The following is a 20,010-nucleotide window of genomic DNA, read 5'->3' as shown; positions in this document are numbered from 1 at the left end:
ATGCTGCCTGGCCTGCTGCATTCCACCAGCATTTTGTGTGTGTTGCCTGACTATTCCTAATCATATTATGCCTTTCTAAATGTTCATAAATTCTACTTCTCAGGATCTTCTTCATCAACTTACCAACCACTGAGGTAAGACTCACTGGCCTACAATTTCTTGGGCTATCCCTACTCCCTTTCTTGAATAATGGAACAACATCCACAACCCTCCAATCCTCCGGAACCTATCCCGTCCCCATCGTCCCCAGCAAAGATCATCGCCAGAGGCTCAGTAATCTCCTCCCTCACCTCCTACAGTAGCCTGGGGTGCATCTCATCCGGTCCCAGTGACTTATCCAACTTGATGCTTTCCAAAAGCTCCTGCACATCCTCTTTCTTAATATCTACATGCTCAAGCTTTTCAGTCCATTGTAAGTCATCCCTACAATCACCAAGATCCTTTTCCGTAGTGAATACTGAAGCAAAATATTAGGTGCCTCTGCTATCTCCTCCAGTTCCATACACACTTTTCCACTGTCACACTTGATTGATCCTATTCTCTCACGTCTTATCCTCTTGCTCTTCACATACTTGTAGAATGCCTTGGGGTTTTCCTTAATCCTGCTTGTCAAAGCCTTCTCATGGCCCCTTCTGGCTCTCCTAATTTCTTTCTTAAACTCCTTCCTGCTAGCCTTATAATCTTCTAGATCTCTATCATTACCTAGATTTTTGAACCTTTCGTAAGCTCTTCTTTTCTTCTTCACTAGATTTACAACAGCCTTTGTACACCATGGTTCCTGTACCCTACCATCCTTTCCCTGTCTCACTGGAACAGACCTATGCAGAACTCCACGCAAATATCCCCTAAACATTTGCCACATTTCTTCTGTACATTTCCCTGAGAACATCTGTTTCCAATTTATGCTTCCAAGTTCCTGCCTGATAGCTTCATATTTCTCCTTACTCCAATTAAACGTTTCCCTAACTTGTCTGTTCCCATCCCTTTCCAAAGCTATGGTAACGGAGATCGAGTTGTGATCACTATCTCCAAAATGCTCTCCCACTGAGAGACCTGACACCTGACCAGGTTCATTTCCCAATACCAGATCAAGTACAGCTCCGCTTGTAGGCTTATCTACATATTGTGTCAAGAAACCTTCCTGAACAGACCTGACAAACTCCACCCCATCTAATCCCCTCGCTCTAGGGACATGCCAATTGATATTTGGGAAATTATAATCTCCCACCACGACAGCCCTGTTATTATCACACCTTTCCAGAATCTGTCTCCCTATCTGCTCCTCGATGTCCCTGTTACTATTGAGTGGTCTATAAAAAACACCCAGTAGAGTTATTGACCTCTTCCTATTCCTAACTTCCACCCACAGAGACTCCGTAGACAATCCCTCCATGTCTTCCTCTTTTTCTGCAGCCATGTCACTATCTCTGATCAACAGTGCCACGCCCCCACCTCTTTTTCTCCCTCCCTGTCCTTTCTGAAACATCTAAAGCCTGGCACTCAAAGTAACCATTCCTGCCCCTGAGCCATCCAAATCACTGTAATGGCCACCACATCACAGCTCCAAGTACTGATCCACGCCCCAAGCTCATCCGCTTTGTTCATAATACTCCCTGCATTAAAACAGACATATCTCAAACCATCCTTGCATTAAACTGTACATAATACTCCTTGCATTAAACCATCAGTCTGAGCGCGTCCCTTCTCAATCACCTGCCTATCCTCCCTCTTGCACTGTCTCCAAGCTTTCTCCATTTTGTGAGTCAACCGCCTCTTCTTCCATCTCTTCAGTTTGGTTCCCACCCGCAGCAATCCTAGTTTAAACTCTCCTCAATAGCCTTAGCAAACCTCCCCGCCAGGATATTGGACCCCCGGGATTCAAGTGCAAACCATCCTTTTTGCACAGGTCACTCCTGCACCAAAAGTGGTCCCAATGATCCAGAAATCTGAATCCCTGCCCCCTGCCCCAATCTCTCAGCCACACATTTATCCTCCACCTCACTCTATTCCTATACTCACTGTCGCGTGGCACAGGCAGTAATCCCAAGATGACTACCTTTGTAGTCATCTTGCTCAACTTCCTTCCTAACTCTCCGTAGTTTGCTTTCACGACCTCCTCCCTTTTCCTGCCTACGAGGGGTGATTGATAAGTTCGTGGCCTAAGGTAGAAGGAGTCAATTTTAGAAAACCTAGCACATTTATTTTTCCTACATTTACACACTTAGTCCAGTGGTCATGGAGCATACGGATCCCTTCTTTGTAGAAGTTGGTGTCTTGGACCCCCAGAGTGGTCCACAGAATGGGGTGATTGATAAATTCATGGCCTCGGGTAGAAGGAAGTGAGATATTAACTTCAAACTTTCTGCATTTTCACTCCAAGAGTTGAACTGCATGTGCATGCAACAAGAGCTGTATAACTCATCTCCTTCTACCTTAGGCCACAAACTTATTAATCACTCCTGTTGTGGACCACCTGGAGGTCCAAGACACTCTCGTTACATGCACATGTAGGTCAACTCTTTGAGTGATTATGCAGAAAGTTTGAAGTTAATAACTCATCTCCTTCTACCTTAGGCCATGAACTTATCAATCAACCCTGGTATGGACCACTTCCACAAAGAAGGGATCCGTATGCTCCACGACTGCTGAACTACATGTAGGAGGGAATTATGTTGAAAAATAAAGGTGCTAAGTTTTCTAAAATTGACTCCTTCTACCTTAGGCCACGATCTTATCAATCACCCCTTGTATGTCGTTGGTATCAATCTGTACCATGACCTCTGGCTGTTGTCCTTCCCACTTCAGGATATCTTGGATGCAGTCAGAAACATCTCAGATCCTGGCACCTGGGAGGCAAACTACCATCCGTGCTTCTTTCCTGCGTCCACAAAGTCACCTGTTTGACCCCCTAACTATAGAGTCCCCTATCACTGCTGCCATCCTCTTCCTTTCCCTACCCTTCTGAGCCACAGGGCCAGACTCTGTGTCAGAGGCATGGCCACTGTTGCTTCCCCCAAGTAGGCCATCCCCCCCCCAACAGTACTCAAACAGAAGTACTTATGGTCAAGGGGTACAGCCACAGGGGTGCTCTCTAGCCTCTGATTCTTACCCTTCCCTCTCCTGAATGTTACCCACTTATGGTGTTACAGGAATGATTCCAGCCTGGATAAACCAGTGTCTGATTGGCAGGAGGCAAAGAGTGGGGATAAAGAGAGCCTTTTCTAACTGCCTGCCAGTGACTAGTGGTGTTCCACATAATCTGTGTTGGGCCTGATTCATTTTACGTTATATGTCAATTACTTGGATGATGGAATTGATGGCTTTGTTGCAAAGTTTACAGATGATGTAAAGATAGATGGAGAGGCTGGTAATTTTAAGGAAATAGAGAGGCTACGGAAGGACTTAGACAGATTAAGAGAATGGGCAAAGAAATGGCAGATGGAATATAGTGTCGGGAAATGTATGGCCATGCACTTTAGTAGAAGAAATGAAAGGGTTAACTATTTTCAAAATTGAGAGAAAATACAAAAATCTGAAGCTCAAACAGATTGGGAGTCCTGGTGCAGGATTCTTTAAAGGTTAATTTGCAGGTTGACTCTGTGGTGAGGAAGGCAAATGTGATGTTAGCATTCATTTCAAGAGGACTAGAATATAAAAGCAAGGATGTAATGTTGAGATTTTATAAAGTACTGGTGAGGCCTCACTTGGAGCACTGTAAGAAATTTTGGTCCCCTTATCTTAGAAAGGATGTGCTGAGACCAGAGAGGGTTCACAAAAATGATTCCAGAATTGAATGGTTTGTCATCTGAAGAGTTTGATGCTCTGGGTCTGTATTCACTAGAATTCAGAAGAATGAAGGATGACCTCATTGAAACTTATTGAATGGCCAAAGTCCTTGATAAAGTGGATGTGGAGAGGACATTTCCTATGGTGGGGGAGTCTAATACCAGAGGACACAGCCTCAGAATAGAGGGGCGTCCTTTTAGAATGTAGACGAGGAGTAATTCCTTTAGCTAGAGAGTGGTGAATCTGTGGAATTTTTCGCAACAGGCAGCTGTTGAGGCCAAGTCTATATGTATATTTAAAGTAAAGGATGATCGGTTATTGACTGGCCGGAGCATGAAGGGATACAGGGAGAAGGCAGGAGATTGGGGCTGAGAGTAAAATTGGACCAGCCATGATGAAACATGAAGAAATGGTGGAGCAGACTTGATGGGCCAAATGGCCTTATTCCACTCCTGTATCCTATGGTGTAAGACAGGTGATCCCAGCCATTACACAGGACAGAAAATCTTTTTCAACTGTCTTGCTTCCTCAGAATTTTTTTGTGTTTATAATAGACCACATAACGCTGAAAGCAAATATAATTTCAGGCTATGTGTATCACGTAGGAATTTGGAGAAAGATTTTGCTATCACAAATACTCCTGCTTTAATTATAATGAGTACACACAATCTGTTATGCACATAGAGCATGCACATCAACATGATTGCCAACCGATATACATGTAAACACAATACATTGAACAGTTTGTATGTGCTACCTTTCCAGCATCTCTAAAACCTGCCCTGCCAAAGCATGCCTTGACAAGATAGAAAACTTTCCAGCTTACATCGTGGGCAACATTTTAATTGACTTGAATAAAGAAACTGAATTAACAAATATAAGTGATTTTTTTTTAAAGTGTGTGATAGGGTAATTTTGTGGTGATTTTCATCATCAGCAGCCCAAAATCCATAAGATACACCCAGAAGTATTCAGGATGCCAAAATCTTCAGAGATTGCCTGCCTGGCATCAGTGGTCGCATAACCAGGATTTGTGATATATCTCCTCTGGAGGGAAATAAATAAAAGATAGCCTCCAGGATCATCATCCCATCTCAAGCCAAATTAAACTTACACACAAGATACTCTCACTCTTTTTCAATAATACTTTTAGGACAATATTTGTCCTAACAGATGGCACAGAGATGCAGCTGGTTAACATGAAAGAGTTTACAGTCACAATTAATTCCTTGAAATTTACCTTGTTCGCTTGTTCAGTTCAGCTCCGGACAGGGCCTGAAAGACGGAGTCGTAAACACGATGCTTGAACCACAGCTCATGTGCCACCTTTCCGTAGATGCAGGCCAGCGTGAGGAGTGGGACAAGGAACACCAAAATCAGGATGACGGTGGTGTAGGCCCTCCTCTGCTGTGGCTGGTGCCAGATCTCCTGACAGCAGGTGTAGTGCACTTCGAAGAGGAAATCGTGCTGAACCTGCGCGACAATTACACAGCAAAGTCACACAGCCAACAAGGAAGTCACTCGATCCCATTCAAACACACACAAGTAGCGGACAGGAGTATATGTGGGAGTCAGTCCGGCATTGTGTCAAGAGGCACTGACAGTTCTTAAATGTGGGGCTAGCAGGAGGAACATAAACTTAATAACGTAAAGAGGAGTCCATTTGGCCCCTCAAACCTGCCCCACCATTCAATATATCACCATGCCGCCTAATTACAATATATTATGACAAGTTAACCTACTTGTCAGAATGTCTTTGGAAAGTGGAAAGAAATGCCACTGTCCTCCCTACGTTCTCCTCGTGACCACGGAGGTTTCCTCTGGATGCTCTGGTTTCCTCCCACGGTCCAAAGACATACCAGTTGTTAGGCTAATTGGTCTTTGTAAATCGTAATGTGATTACGTTGGGATTAGAATCAGGGGATTGGCTGGCGGCAGGCTCGAAGGGCTGGAAGGGCCTGTTCTGCACTATCTCAATCAATTAAAACTGTGAGCACTGGAGGAAGCTCGGTGGTACAGTTACAGAGAAGGCACAGTCCTTGCAGACAGCAAAGCGCAAGCCATAATAATATAGTCTGTGAGGTCCATTTTATCATAGCAGGAGACTGTTTAATAGTCATATAACAGTGAAGATGGTATCTCAAGACCACAAGACTGATGCTGTGGAAATGGAGGAACTGCGATGAATTACTTACAGGAAGTAGAGTGGAGGAAAAATAAACAGAATAGTGTTGCACGTCGCGACACAACGTGTATCATCGTATCAAATGTGTAAAGGGAAGGACCATGGTTTGTTTTGTTGTTGTTGCTGCTTGTGCTGTTCTGCCGGATTGCAGGAATGTTAACGGTGGAATGTGAGCCAACACTTGCGGGCTGCCCTTGCATATCCATAGGTTGTATTGGATGTTGAAATAAATGGCTCAGGTCATAGCATGCTTCGATGTACAGGTGATCAATAAACTTGAATCTGAATCTGAATCAGAATCAGATAAGTCCAGCCTGAAACGTCAACTGTACTTTTATCCATAGATGCTGCCTGACCTGCTGAGTTCCTCCGGGATGTTGTGCGTGCTTTGTGAAATCTGTTATACAGCAGCAGTACTTTAAAAATAAAAATAAGAAAACTTTAAATTACATTATAAAGTTAAACTAGTAAGGATTGCAAAAAGAGAGAAAAAAGTACTGAGGTGTCAATGTCCATTCAGAAATCAGATAACAGAGGGGGAAGAAGCTGTTCCTGAATCGTTGAGTGTGTGATTTCAGGCTCCAGCACCTCCTCCCTGATGGTAGCAATGAGAAGAGGGCTTGCTTTTGGGCTCTGTTTTGTAACTTCAAAACATTAAACTAATTCAAAGGAAGGCATGGGAATCCAAAAATGCGGGTCTGAAGCGAGGTGTGCACGTATCACATGGTAGTGTGATGATGTATGCATTTAATGTATTTTTACATATAACCTCTAAATAATCACTTAAACAAACAAGAACGCTTAAGCAAACTCTGTGTGTGTGTGTGTGTGTGTGTGTGTGTGCGCGCGTGTGTGTGTGTGTGCGCGCGTGTGCGTGTGTGTGTCTGTGTCTGTGTGTGTGTGTGTGTGCATGTGTGTGTGTCTGTGTGTGTGTCTGTGTGTGTGTGTGTGTGTGTGTATGTGTGTGTGTGTGTGTGTGTGTGTGTCTGTGTGTGTGTGTGTGTGTGTGTCTGTGTGTGTGTGTGTGTGTGTGTGCGTGTGTGTGTGTCTGTGTGTGTGTGTGTGCATGTGTGTGTGTCTGTGTGTGTGTGTGTGTGTGTGTGTCTGTGTGTGTGTGTGTGTGTGTGTGCGTGTGTGTGTCTGTGTGTGTGTGTGTGTGTGTGTGTGTGTGTGTGTGTGTGTGTGTGTGTGTGTGTGTGTGTGTGTGTGTGTATAAACCCAAATATTACTTGAGGTATAATGGATGCCGCTGTTTTGAGGGTGCCCTGGAAGCTGGGGAGGCTCATGTCCATGATGGAGCAGGCTAAGTTTACAACTTTCTGTAGTTTTTTCCGATCCTATGCAGTACCCCCCGGTGATGCAAACAGTTAGAATGTTCTCCATGGTAGATCTGTAGAAATTTGTGGGTGTCTTTGGTGGCATACCAAATCTCCTCAAACTCCTAATCAAATATAGCCACTGTTATGCCTTCTTTGTAACTGCATCACTATGCTGGGTCCAGGAATGATCATGTTCTGTTACTGAATCTGACACCCTTCAAAGTGGAGAGGAGCTTCACCCGTATACGAAAACCATGCAAGATAGGAGCAGGATTAAGCCATTCAACCCATCGAGTCTGCTCCACCATCATGGTGGAGCTATGTTATACAGCAGCAGTACTTTAAAAATAAAAATAAGAAAACTTTAAATTACATTATAAAGTTAAACTAGTAAGGATTGCAAAAAGAGAGAAAAAAGTACTGAGGTGTATAACATCATGGCTGATTTATTAGCTCTCTTAACCCTGTTCTCCTGCCTTCTCCCCTAACCTTTGACGCCCCGACTTATCAAGAAACTATCAACATCAGCTTTAAATCTGCCAAATGACTTGGCTTTCACAGCCGCCCGTGGCAATCAATTCTTACAGATTCATCACCCTCAGGATATAGGAATTTCTCCTCATCCCTGTTCTAAAGGGACATCCGTCTATTCTGAGGCTGTGCTCCCTGATCCTAGACGCCCCCACTATTGAAAATATCCTCTCCACATACACTCTATCTAGGCCAGGGGCTCCCCAACTAGCGTCCACAAACCCCTTGGTTAATGGTAGGGGTCCACGGCATAAAAAAGGGTTGGGAGCCCCGATCCAGACCTTTCACGAGGCAGGTGAGGCAAGAACCAGCACAAGGGTGAAGGTAATAGGCAGCAAATTTCATAAGTGCCTTTGATTGGAGTGCTGCTCCAATTAGCTTTCAGTTTGTATTGTTGGAATAGTGTGCTGAGAGGGTGGAGGAGAAGCTGGTTGTACCTCAATCTTCTGTGCGTACCACAGCGGTGAAGCAATAGCCATCGCGGACAGCCAGACCGCTACTGTAATACCAGAAAACAGTCAATCAGACAGCGATACATTTTAAAGGCAGCTTCCACAGTGAAAAGCCTCAAAGAGCATAAGATCGTAACACATAGGAGCAGAATTAGACCATATGGCCCATCAAATCTGCTCTACCAGAGACAGCAGGTAAAACAACGGTACCAGGTGAGGAACATCTCATTATGGCGATGACGGGTGACATAGGGGAGATCACCAGCTCGATCTACGTTGCTCTCAGTGTACAGCTGTCCCCTTGAGACTTCAGAGCAAATCACATATACCGGGGCAGCATCATAATATAATGTTTAGCATAAAGTTTAAAAGTCAAGAGGTTATGAGGCAACTTAACCTCTGATTAGGTTACATTAGGTCTGATTAGGAACCTCTGATAAAACTCTGATTAGGCCACATCTGGAGTATTGCATATAGAAAAAAAAATAGAAACATAGAAAATAGGTGCAGGAGTAGGCCATTCGGCCCTTCGAGCCTGCACCGCCATTCAGTATGATCATGGCTGATCATCCAACTCAGAACCCTGTACCTGCTTTCTCTCCATACCCCCTGATCCCTTTAGCCATAAGGGCCATATCTAACTTCCTCTTAACTATAGCCAATGAACCGGCTTCAACTGTTTCCTGTGGCAGAGAATTCCACAGATTCACCACTCTCTGTGTGAAGAAGTTTTTCCTCATCTCGGTCCTAAAAGGCTTCCCCTTTATCCTTAAACTGTGACCCCTCGTTCTGGACTTCACCAACATCGGAAACAATCTTCCTGCATCTAGCCTGTCCAATCCCTTTAGAATTTTATACGTTTCAATAAGATCCCCCTCAATCTTCTAAATTCCAGTGAGTATAAGCCTAGTCGATCCAGTCTTTCTTCATATGAAAGTCCTGCCATCCCAGGAATCAATCTGGTGAACCTTCTCTGTACTCCCTCTATGGCCTCTGATTAGGGGACCAAAACTGCACACAATATTCTAGGTGCGGTCTCACCAAGGCCTTGTACAACTGCAGTAGAACCTCCCTGCTCCTGTACTCAAATCCTTTTGCTATGAATGCCAACATACCATTTGCCTTTTTCACCGCCTACTGTACCTGCATGCCCACCTTCAATGACTGGTGTACAATGACACCCAGGTCTCGTTGCATCTCCCCTTTTCCTAATCGGCCACCGTTCAGATAATAATCTGTTTTCCTGTTCTTGCAACCAAAGTGGAGTTCTGGTCGCCACTATAAGAAGGATTGTGAGGCTTTGGTGAGGGTGCAGAAGAGGTTTACCAGGATGCTGCCTAGTTTAGAGGGCTTGTTCTGGGCAATGCTGGGCAAACTTGGGTTTTCTCTGGAGCAGTGGAGGCTGAGAGGACATCTGATGGAGGTTTATAAGTTTATGACAGGCATAGGTAGAGTGGATGGGGAATATCTGTTTCCCAGCATTGAAATGTCTAACACCAGAGGACATGCATTGAAGTTGAGAGAGGGTAGGTTCAAAGGGGATCTGAGGGGTAAGTTTTTTACTCAGAGTGGTGGCTGCCTGGTATGGTGGTAGAGGCAAATACATTAGAGGCTCTTAAGAGATGCTTGAATAGGCACATGAATATAAGGAAGATGGAGGGATATGGACAGGGTATAGGTAGGAGGGATTAGTGTTTGAATGTTTTTGGCTTACTTTTTAGCTAGCTCAGCACAACACTGTTAGCCAAATGGCATGTTCTACGTTCTACGATGTGATACCATGCCAGCTTTCACCGATCGGTTTAGATCCGCCTCTGCCTGTAACCCCCTACCATCAGGCAGGAGATACTGTAACATTAGGACATTAGGATGGGAAACAGCTTCTTCCCCCAGGCTGTGAGACGACTGAACTCCCATCCACCACCCAGGTTTCATCACATAAAGTGCCATTAGTGTTATACTGCTTACTTTTTAACCAAATCCCTCACGACCATTCAGGTCGCTAAACAGTCCTTCCAGGTGAGGCGACCCTTCACCTGTGAGTCTGTTGAGGTCATCGACAATATCCAGTGCTCCCGGTGTGGCCCCCTGTATATGGTGAGACCCAACGTAGATTGGGAGACTGCTGAGCCGAGCACCTATGTTCCATCCGCCAGAAAAAGCAGTATCTCCCCATGGCCACCCATTTTAATCCCATTTCCCATTCCCATTCCAACATGTCTATCCATGGCCGCCTCTACTCTCATGATGAGGCCACACTCAGGTTGGAGGAACAACACCTTATATTCCATCCATGTAGCCACCAACCTGGTGGCATGAACATTGATTTCGCTAATTTCTGGTAATGATTACCCCCCCCCCCCTTCACCATTCCCCATCCCCTTTTCCCTCTCTCACTTCATTTCTTTGCCTGCCCTCCCTGGTGCTCCTCCCCGTTTTCTTTCTTCCATGGCCTTCTATCAGACTCCCCCTTCTCCAACCCTGTACACTTTCACCAATCAACGTCCCAGTTCTTTACTTCACCCCTCCCCCTCCACCTTCTAACTCTGACTCCTCATCTATTTTTCTCCAATCCTGAGGAAAGGTCTCAGCCCAAAACATCGGCTACTCATTTCCATTGATGCTGCCTGGCCTGTTGAGTTCCTCCGGCATTTTGTGTGTGTTGCTTGGATTTCTAGCATCTACAGATTTTCTTTTGCTTGTAAAATAATAAAACATGAAAACTTCCGGGGGAAGGGGCATTGAATACTTTTTATAGGCACTATAAGTCACACACACAGATATAGAAAGTTTCTTCATTGCTGGCCCCGTGAGAACGTTTTTTGAATATTCGGGGTTGGTAGGCCTGACCTGAATCCCCCAGACCTGGAGGACAGGTGGACCACTCTTAGTTTGGCCTCTCCCCTTTGACCTGTTTGGCACGGGTGACCATACCAAGACCTGAATCCAGCCAGCGTAGCTCTACAGGTCATTGAGGTACGTAAGCCTCCAAACCCTACGACGAGGTTGGAGTCCTCTTGGAGGATGATGCATCACGGGTAAAGCCCTCCCAACCACTCAGCACATCTACATAAAGCACTGCCAAAGATCCTTACCACTCAGGCCATGCTCTCCTCTCACTGCTGCCATCAGGTAGAAGGTAAAGTGCCTCAGGACTCCATAATCATAAGACCATAAGACATGGGAGCTAAATTAGGCCATTCAGTCCATCGAGTCTGCTCTGCCATTTCATTATGGCTGATCACGGATCCCACTCAACCCCATACACCTGCCTTCTTGCCATAGCCTTTGATGCCCTGACCGATCAGGTAATAATCAACTTCCACCTTAAATATACCCACGGACTTGGCCTCCATTGTGCTCTGTGGCAGAGTATTCTACAGATTTACTGCCCTCTGGCTAAAAAAATCCTCTTTAACTCCGTTCTAAAAGGTCATCCCCCAATTTTGAGGCTGTGCCTTCTAGTTCTGGGTACCCCCACCACAGGAAACATCCTCTCCACATCCACCCTATCTAGTCCTTTCAACATTCAGTAGGTTTCAATAAGATTCTCTTACATTCTTCGAAATTCCAGTGAGTACAGGCCCAAAGCTGACAAACGCTCCTCATATCTTAGCCCCTTCATTCCCTGAATCATCCTCATGAACCTCCTCTGGACTCTCTCCAAAGATAACACATCCTTTCTGAGATATGGGGCCCAAAACTGTTGACAATATTCCAAGTGTGGCCTAACTAGAGTCTTATAAAGCCGCAACATTATTTCCTTGCTTTTGTATTCCATTCCCTTTGAAATAAATAACAACATTGCATTTGCCTTCTTTACCACAGACTCAACCCGCAAATTAACCTTCTGGGAATCTTGCATGTGGACTCCTAAGTCCCTCTGCACCTCTGATGTTTGAACCTTCTCCCCATTTAGATATTGCCCACACTATTGTTCCTTTTACCAAAATGCATTATCATTCATTTCCCAACACTGTATTCCATTTGTCACTTTTTTGCCCATTCTCCCAAATTACCTAAGTCCTGTTGAAATCACATTGCTTCCTCAGTACTACCTATCCCCCACCTACCTTCCTATGATCCGCAAACTTTGTCACAAAGCCTTCAATTCCAATATCCAAATCATTGACAAATGATGTGAAAAGTAGTGGTCCCAATACTGACACCTGAGGAACACTCGTTGCTGGCAGTCAACCAGAAAAAGCTTCTTTTATTCCCACTCGCTGCCTTCTGCCTGTCAGCCATTCCTTTATCCATGGCGGTACCTTTCCTGTAACACCATAGGACTTTGTCTTGTTAAGCAGCTTCATGTGCAGCACCTTATCAAATCCATTCTGACAATCCAAGCAAATGATATCCGCTGCCTCTCCTTTGTCGAACTTGCTTGTTGCTTCCTCAAAGAACTAGAACAGATTTGCCAGGCAAGATTTCCCTTCTCAGAAACCATGTTGACTTTGACTTGTTTTATCATTAGTCTCCAAGGACCCCGACACTTCATCCGTAATAATGGTCTCCAACACTTTTCCAACCACTGAGCTCAGGCTAACTGGCCTATCATTTCTTTTTGTCTTCTTCTCTTGTTAAAGAGTAGAGTGACATGTGCAGTCTTTCAGACCTCCGGGATCATGTCAGAATCAAGTGATTCTTGAAAGATCATGACCAATGCATCTGTTATCTCATCAGCAACCTCTCTCAGGACTCTGGGATGTAGTCCATCTGGTCCAGGTGACTGATCCACCTTCAGACGTTTGAGTTTGCCTAGCACTTTTTCTTTTGTAATAGCAATGGCATTCACTCCTGCTCCCTGACACTCACAGACCTCTGACACACTGCTAGTGTCTTCCACAGTGAAGACTGAACCCATTAAGTTAATCTGCCATTTCTTTGCCCTCATTACTACCTCACCAGTATTATCATCTCCGCTTTACACTTTATATAACTGAAAAAAACTTTTAGTATCCTGCTTTATATTACTGGCTAGTTTGCCCTCATATTTCATCTTTTCTCTTCTAATAGCTTTTTTAGTTGCCTTTTGTTGGATTTTAAAAGGTTCCAACTTTCCACTCCCTTATATGCCTTTCCTTGGCTTTCATCCAGTCCTTAACTTCTCCTGTCTGCCATAGTTGCCCACCTCTGCCATCTGAAAACTACTTCTTCTCTGGGACATATCTATCATGCATCCTGTGAACTATTCTCAGGAATTTCAGCCATGTCTGCTCTGCCATTATTCCTGCCAGTACCTCCTTCAAATCCACCTGGGCAAGCTCCTCTCTCGTGCCTCTGTAATTCCCTTTATTCCACTGTGATACAGATACACGTGAGTTATGCTTCTCCCTCTCAAACTGCAGTATGAATTCAATCATATTATGATCACTGCCTCCTAGGGGTTCCTTTACATTAAGCTCCCTAATAAGATCTGGGTTATTACACAACACCCAATCTAATAAAGCCTTTCCCTGAGTAGGCTCAAGTACAAACTGTTCTAAAAAGCCATCTTGTAGGCATTCAACAAATTCCCTCTCATGCGAACCAGCACCAACCTGATTTCCCCAGTCCCCTCGCATACTGAAGTGCCCCATTGTAATTGAGTCATTACCCTTATTACATGCCTTTTCCAGCTCCCTTTGCAATCCCAACCCCACATCTTGATATGATTCCCATAATGGTTTTTTACCCTTGCAGTTTCTTAGCTTCACCCACAAAGACTCACACCTCCAGCTTCAAAACAGTTATTACTGCTCGACCACCAGGCTCTTGCACAAAAGGGGGTAACTACACTCATTCTGTTTCTGGTGTTCCTACAATTTATCTCACTTTAAAGACTCCTTATCTTGTTATTTATTGCTATTCATTTCTATTTGCATTTGCACAGTTTGGTGTTCATTCATCCTGCTGACAGTTGCTGTTCTGTATATTTGCTGGGCATGCCCGCAGGAATATGAATCTCTGGGTTGTATGTGGTGGCATGTATGTACTTTGATAATAAATTTTACTTTGAACTTTTCAGTACACTACCCTCGGATTCATTTCTTTGCAGGCACGTACAGGGAGAAAAAGGAAATACAAACGATTTCCAGAAAAAAAAACTATAAAGAGACGAAGCTGACAAGCAATCAATCTGCAAAAGAAGATAAACTGAGCAAATAATTAATACTGAGAACATGGGCTGTAAAGAGTCCTTGAAAGTGAGTCTGTAGGTCACAGAATCAGTTTATAACAATTGTGATTGAGGTTATCCACACTGGTTCAGGAGCCTGATGATTGTAGGGTAGAAACCATTCCTGAACATGGTGGTATGGGCCTCCTGCCTGAAGGTCGCAGCGAGGAGAGAGCATGGTCTGGATGGGGGGAGAATTTCTCTTGTGGCAGCACGCCATGTAAATGTGCTCAGTTGTGAGGAGGGCTTTGCCTGGGACCGACGGGGCTTATCCACTACTTTCGATAGACTTTTCCTTCCTGGGCATTGGTGTTTCCATACCAGGCCATGATGCAACCAGTCAGGATACTCTCTACCGTGCATCTACAGAAGTTCAACTCTCCACCTCTTTCATGAGAGCCTCAAGATTTAACTGTGATTTATTTGATGCTTTTACTCTGTTTCTGGTTGGCCAGAGATGTCAGGGATGATCTCCTCGTTGTCTAGTACTTCAGTAACACCTACCTATCAGCTTCTTGCCCTGCAAGGATGCACTGGTGCTTCGGGGCCGCAGCGGGTACAGCACGCCCTGGAAACGCTCTACTGCGATGCACACCATGGTCAGAATTCCCGTGGAGACAGCCATGGTTTGGACAAATGACACCATCTTGCACAGGAACTCACCTGCCAACAAAGTCAGATCTTTTCAATTGACCAGCATAACTCAATGGATTTTGTTCATTTTTAATCAGTTTCGTAGAGTCATAGCACAGAAACAGGCCCTTTGGCCCAACTGGTCAATGCTGACCAAAGTTCCCACCCAAGCTGGTCCTATTCAAACCTTTATCCCTCTTAACCTTCCTTATCTATGTACCTGTCCAAGTTATCTTTTACGTGTATAAACCAATAATGTGGTGTTTGTCCATCACATTGGACAATTACAGGAAACCAGAGCCAGAGAGAAGTTCCATTGGGAATTTCAGAGCAGGGCTGACCATCCTGGAATGTGCTTCCAGGGAAGACCGTGAAAGCAGATGAAAAAGACAGAATGAGATGTAGTTAGGCACATGAACAGCTGGGGACTGGAGGGATATAGACCACCTACAGGCAGATGGGATTTGTTTTCAAAAGAGAACAGTGCAGGCCAACAATAAAATGCAATATTATAGAGGAACAAATCTGTAGAGAATTCACAGACTCTTGCAAGAAAGTTAAGGTTGTTACAGTAAGCGATTGACTGGGACTCAAAAGTGAAATTTTGAGAGTATAAAGCTTATATGTGTAAGAAGTTTGTATGTTTTCTCCTTGACCACATGGGTTTCCTCAGGATGCTCAAGTTTCCTCCCTAATTCAAAGATATAAGGGTTAATAGGTTAATTGGTCACATGGGTTTAATTAGGCAGTGCAGGTTCATTGTGGCCTGAGGAGTCTGTTACCAAGTTACATCTCTAAGTAAAAATAAATTCAGAATAAATAATGAAGTGTAACAGCTCCAGGGAAAAAGCAGTCAATAAGGTGCTCAGCCACAGGGCAAACTGTGGATACATTAGGGACATTAAGGAAACACGTGGATGATCGAAAAATGGAGGGTTATGTAGAAGGAACGGATTAGATTGATCTTCGAGTTAAGTTACAAGGTCTGTACTGTGCTGTGGTGTGCAATGTTCACAATTAAAATCTTCAATCAGCAGTTGGCACTTCGCTATAACAACTTGGGGATTTCCAGAGTTTGGAGTTTAATTCCAATGACCTCTGTAAGGAGTTTGTACATCCTCACCGTGGAATGCGTGTATTTTCCCCCTTTGTCCCACGGTCCAAAGGCGTGCCAGGTAGGTTAATTAGTCATTGTAAATTGTCATGTAATTAGGTTAGGGGTAATATGGTTTGTTGGGGGTCGCTGGGGTGACATGGTTTGAAGGGCCGGAAGGGCCTACTCTGTCCTATATCCCTAAATAAAATAAATCTATCAATCAATCAATCAATCAATAACTCACCTTGGCATTATCTTCTCTGATCAAACTCAACTTCATCAATTTAATCTTCAAATGTGGAAATTTCCCAATAAGACTCTTTTTTTACTCTCTCCAAAGGTTTCACATCCTTCTAAAACTTAGAATTAGGCAGAACACTTCATGTGTGTAGAACTGCTGTTGTATAATAGTCTGAATAGAACTGCTGTTGTATATAATCTGAAGTCCCTGATTTGCTGGCTTTCCTTTATTTATGAAGGCCAGAAGTTTTCATTGATATTTAGAACAGATTCATCTTTCAAGCCTTCAAGGTTTTGAAGGATGCAGTTCAAAATGGTTATGTTGATTTCCAGTATATAATATTGGCACAATAAAAAACTTGTGTCCAAGGTAACGGGAAATCATTCAGGCAGTTATTCATGAAGCCTCAGAGGAATCTCTGAGTTCCTCCACCTCCTTTGTGTGGTGCTCCAGATTTCAAGCATCTGTTTCCTGTGTCACAGTATGACTGGGAGAAGTGTGTTACTATGAACTGGGCAGTACCTATCACAACTATCACCAAGATCCTTTTCCATAGTGAATACTGAAGTAAAGTATTCATTAAGTACTTCTGCTACTTCTTCCGGTTCCATACACACTTTCCCACTGTCACACTTAATAGGTCCTATTCTTTCACGTCTAATGCTCCTGCTCTTCACATACTTGTAGAATGCCTTAGGGTTTTCCATAATCCTGCCCGCCAAGGCCTTCTCATGGCCCCTTCTGGCTCTCCTAATTTCCTTCTTAAGCTCCTTCCTGTTAGCCTTATAATCTTCTAGATCTCTAACATTAACTAGCTCTCTGGACCTTTTGTAAGCTTTTCTTTTCTTCTTGACTAGATTTATTGCAACCTTTGTACACTATGCTTCCTGTACCCTACCATAACTTCCCTGTCTCATTGGAACGTACCTATGCAGAAATCCACACAAATATCCCCTGAACATTTGCCACATATCTTCCGTACTTTTCCCTGAGAACATCTGTTTCCAATTTAAGCTTCCAATTTCCTGCCTGATAGCCTCATAATTCCCCTTACTCCAATTACATGTTTTTCTAACTTGTCTGTACCTATCTCTCTCCAATGCTGTTGTAAAGGAGATAAAATTATGATCACTATCTCCAAAATGCTCTCCCACTAAGAGATCTGACAACTGACCAGGTTCATTTCCCAATACCCGATCAAGTACAGCCTCTGAAAATAGAAATATATTTCTTTTGTAATTTATAGTTTTTTTTATGATGTATTGCATTGTACTGCTGTCATGAAACAACAAATTTCATGACATATGCCAATAATATTAAACTTATGCAGTTTGTTTATTTATGAATAATTCATTTGTAGATTTTATTCTTACTTTCCTAAGCTACTGTGGGTTATATGCGTGTTAGTGTACCAATGTGCTTTACACACTGATCCAGAGAAACTTTGACTTGTTTGACGGTGTACATGTATATAGTTAAATGACAATAAACAACTTGATGATCTTAAACCAGATTCTGATTCTGATATTCATACTTTAACCTCCGAATTTATTTTTATATAACTATTTATACTTCATAATTGATTAATGTGTTTTTGTTGTATGACCAACACACCACAACCAAGTTGTAATACATGTAAATGTGCCCTCATTTATTCGGTACACCTGCTCATGAATGCAAATATCTAATCAGCCAATCATGTGGCAGCAACTCAATGCATAAAAGCATTCAGACATGGTCAAGAGGTTCAGTTGTTCAGACCAAACATCAGAATGGGGAAGAAATGTGATCTAAGTGATTTTGACCGTGGAATGGCTATCAGTGCCAGATGGGGTGGTTTGAGTATCTCAAAAATTGCTGATCTCCTGGGATTTTTACATAGTGTATTGATTGAGGTATTAGATAGAGGGGTGTTTGTGAGGCTACCTAGAATGGTTAATCAGATTAATTGCCTGAGAGAAGAAATTTCTAAGAAGGCGTTAAGTTTTTGTTTTAATAGCCCTATAGCACTTCCAAGAAGGGAACTTTTGGAAAAGGCAGTTTACATCAGGCATATATGATTTTCCCTTTACAAGTCAGCACTGAATATTTTTATTGGTCCATGCTTCTCCAAGTAGCTGCTAGTTGTTATTGTTTCTTATCACCATCATTAAGTTGTTACTGAGCTGGTTCATACTGTATTTGTTCATTGTCGTCTTATCTTGAGCTGCTAAGTCCTTGTGCTTTATGGTTAATCTTGTCAAGTTTCTTTTAACTGGCACGGGGTTGCAGCCTACTGTGATTATTTAAAGTGGACTCCTAATTAGCATTTTTTGTGGGTTCCTTGTGTGTGTTTCGAGAATGATTCATCTTGCTGGGTTGCTTGGTCAAGCCAAGGAAGATCGTTTGTTTTTCTCACGAGCAAACTCTTGTTTCTGTCCCAACACGGGAGCTTGTCGTTCCTCCGCACCTGGGTTCAGCCATTTGCCAGTGCACGTCGTGACACATTCTTACCCACACTGGAAACAGATCTACAGTTCTTCACAAGCAGTGGGTTTTCGGACCCACTGTGTGGCCTGGTGCTTCGCTATCTCCAGGAGCAGCCTGGAAGACTCACACCCTTGCCCCATAAACAACCCACTCCTGCAAACTGAAACATCACAGGAGACAACAGGCTGTGTGTTTGCTAAACGCAGGCTGCTATCAGAAGAAGGCCCCCTCTATTTGAGTGATCCCCCATCTCTCACTCTCTCGATGGAGAGTGAGTGCTTGTCAGTTCTCGAGATGGTGGGGCTTAGAGAAGCGGTGAGGAAGATTGTACCGGGGAACAGCTAGTTGCTGCTCTCCGCTCTTGTTGCTGCAGGAGCAACCTCTCTGTCCCTCGCTGGTGAGACAGAGCCTGTCTGAGATACTGAGGAGCCGGGTTATGCACTGTAGTTTAGATGGACTCTAGATCAATGCCTCTTTAGAGGGCTTTTGCTTGCATGGTGGCAGGTGGGGCAGTCATTGATTCTGATGGTGTGAGTGGGTGGGGGAGAGAAGAAGCTTCGGGCTTCACTGATTCTGTCATTCACTCTGTGGGGTTCCTGTTTTGTGGATGTCCGTGAAGAGTATGAATTTTAGGTTGTATATGTTCTCTGATATTATATTGACCCATTTGAACCTGCACCAAGAACGCCATACACAGAATCAAACAACCTTTTGTGATCCGCAACACTGTCTTTTACGGCAATTAGAATGTCCAAGAATGTAAGAAGCTGCAGAGAGCCCAATCTATCGCTGACACCTCCCTCCTCACTGTCAATAGTATCTTCAGGAGGCACTGCACCAGGAAGGCAACATCCATCACCAAAGGTTCCCTCCATCCAAGGCCATACTATCTCGTTGCTGCTACCATCCGGCAGGAGGGACAGAAGCCTGAAGTCCCACACCAGCAGGTTCAGGAACAGCTACTTCCCTTCAACCATTCGGTTCTTGAACCAACCGATATTATGCTTTGTAACTTCAGAACATTAAACCAATTCAATGGAAAACAAGAGAGCCAAGAGACACGAGTCTTAGTTCAATTTTACTTTAAGTGAGGCACACGTGTATCCTGTGGTAGCGTGATGATGCACGTAATTCACAT

At 43.8% G+C, this 20,010-nt stretch overlaps 1 protein-coding gene across 2 annotated transcripts in view; it reads right to left on the bottom strand.

The window, feature by feature from the left end:
- LOC140739974 (pyroglutamylated RF-amide peptide receptor) overlaps positions 1 to 20,010 on the bottom strand; it is a 73,081-nt gene that overhangs the window by 25,893 nt on the left and 27,178 nt on the right. The window contains exons 2-4 of one of the 2 annotated variants that reach the window (XM_073068743.1): positions 14,938 to 15,096; positions 8,259 to 8,320; positions 5,027 to 5,259 (exon numbers count right to left, since the gene is read on the bottom strand). In XM_073068743.1, coding sequence (XP_072924844.1) covers positions 5,027 to 5,259; positions 8,259 to 8,320; positions 14,938 to 15,096 — 454 coding nt within the window. The remainder of the gene's footprint in view (positions 1 to 5,026; positions 5,260 to 8,258; positions 8,321 to 14,937; positions 15,097 to 20,010) is intronic. The other variant, XM_073068833.1, reaches the window with a different exon arrangement.

This window comes from Hemitrygon akajei, chromosome 1 (genome assembly GCF_048418815.1).
Source record: "Hemitrygon akajei chromosome 1, sHemAka1.3, whole genome shotgun sequence".
Classification (NCBI taxonomy): domain Eukaryota; kingdom Metazoa; phylum Chordata; class Chondrichthyes; order Myliobatiformes; family Dasyatidae; genus Hemitrygon; species Hemitrygon akajei.
Note: the sequence above shows the minus strand (reverse complement) of the source record. Positions and strands in the feature narration are given on the sequence as shown.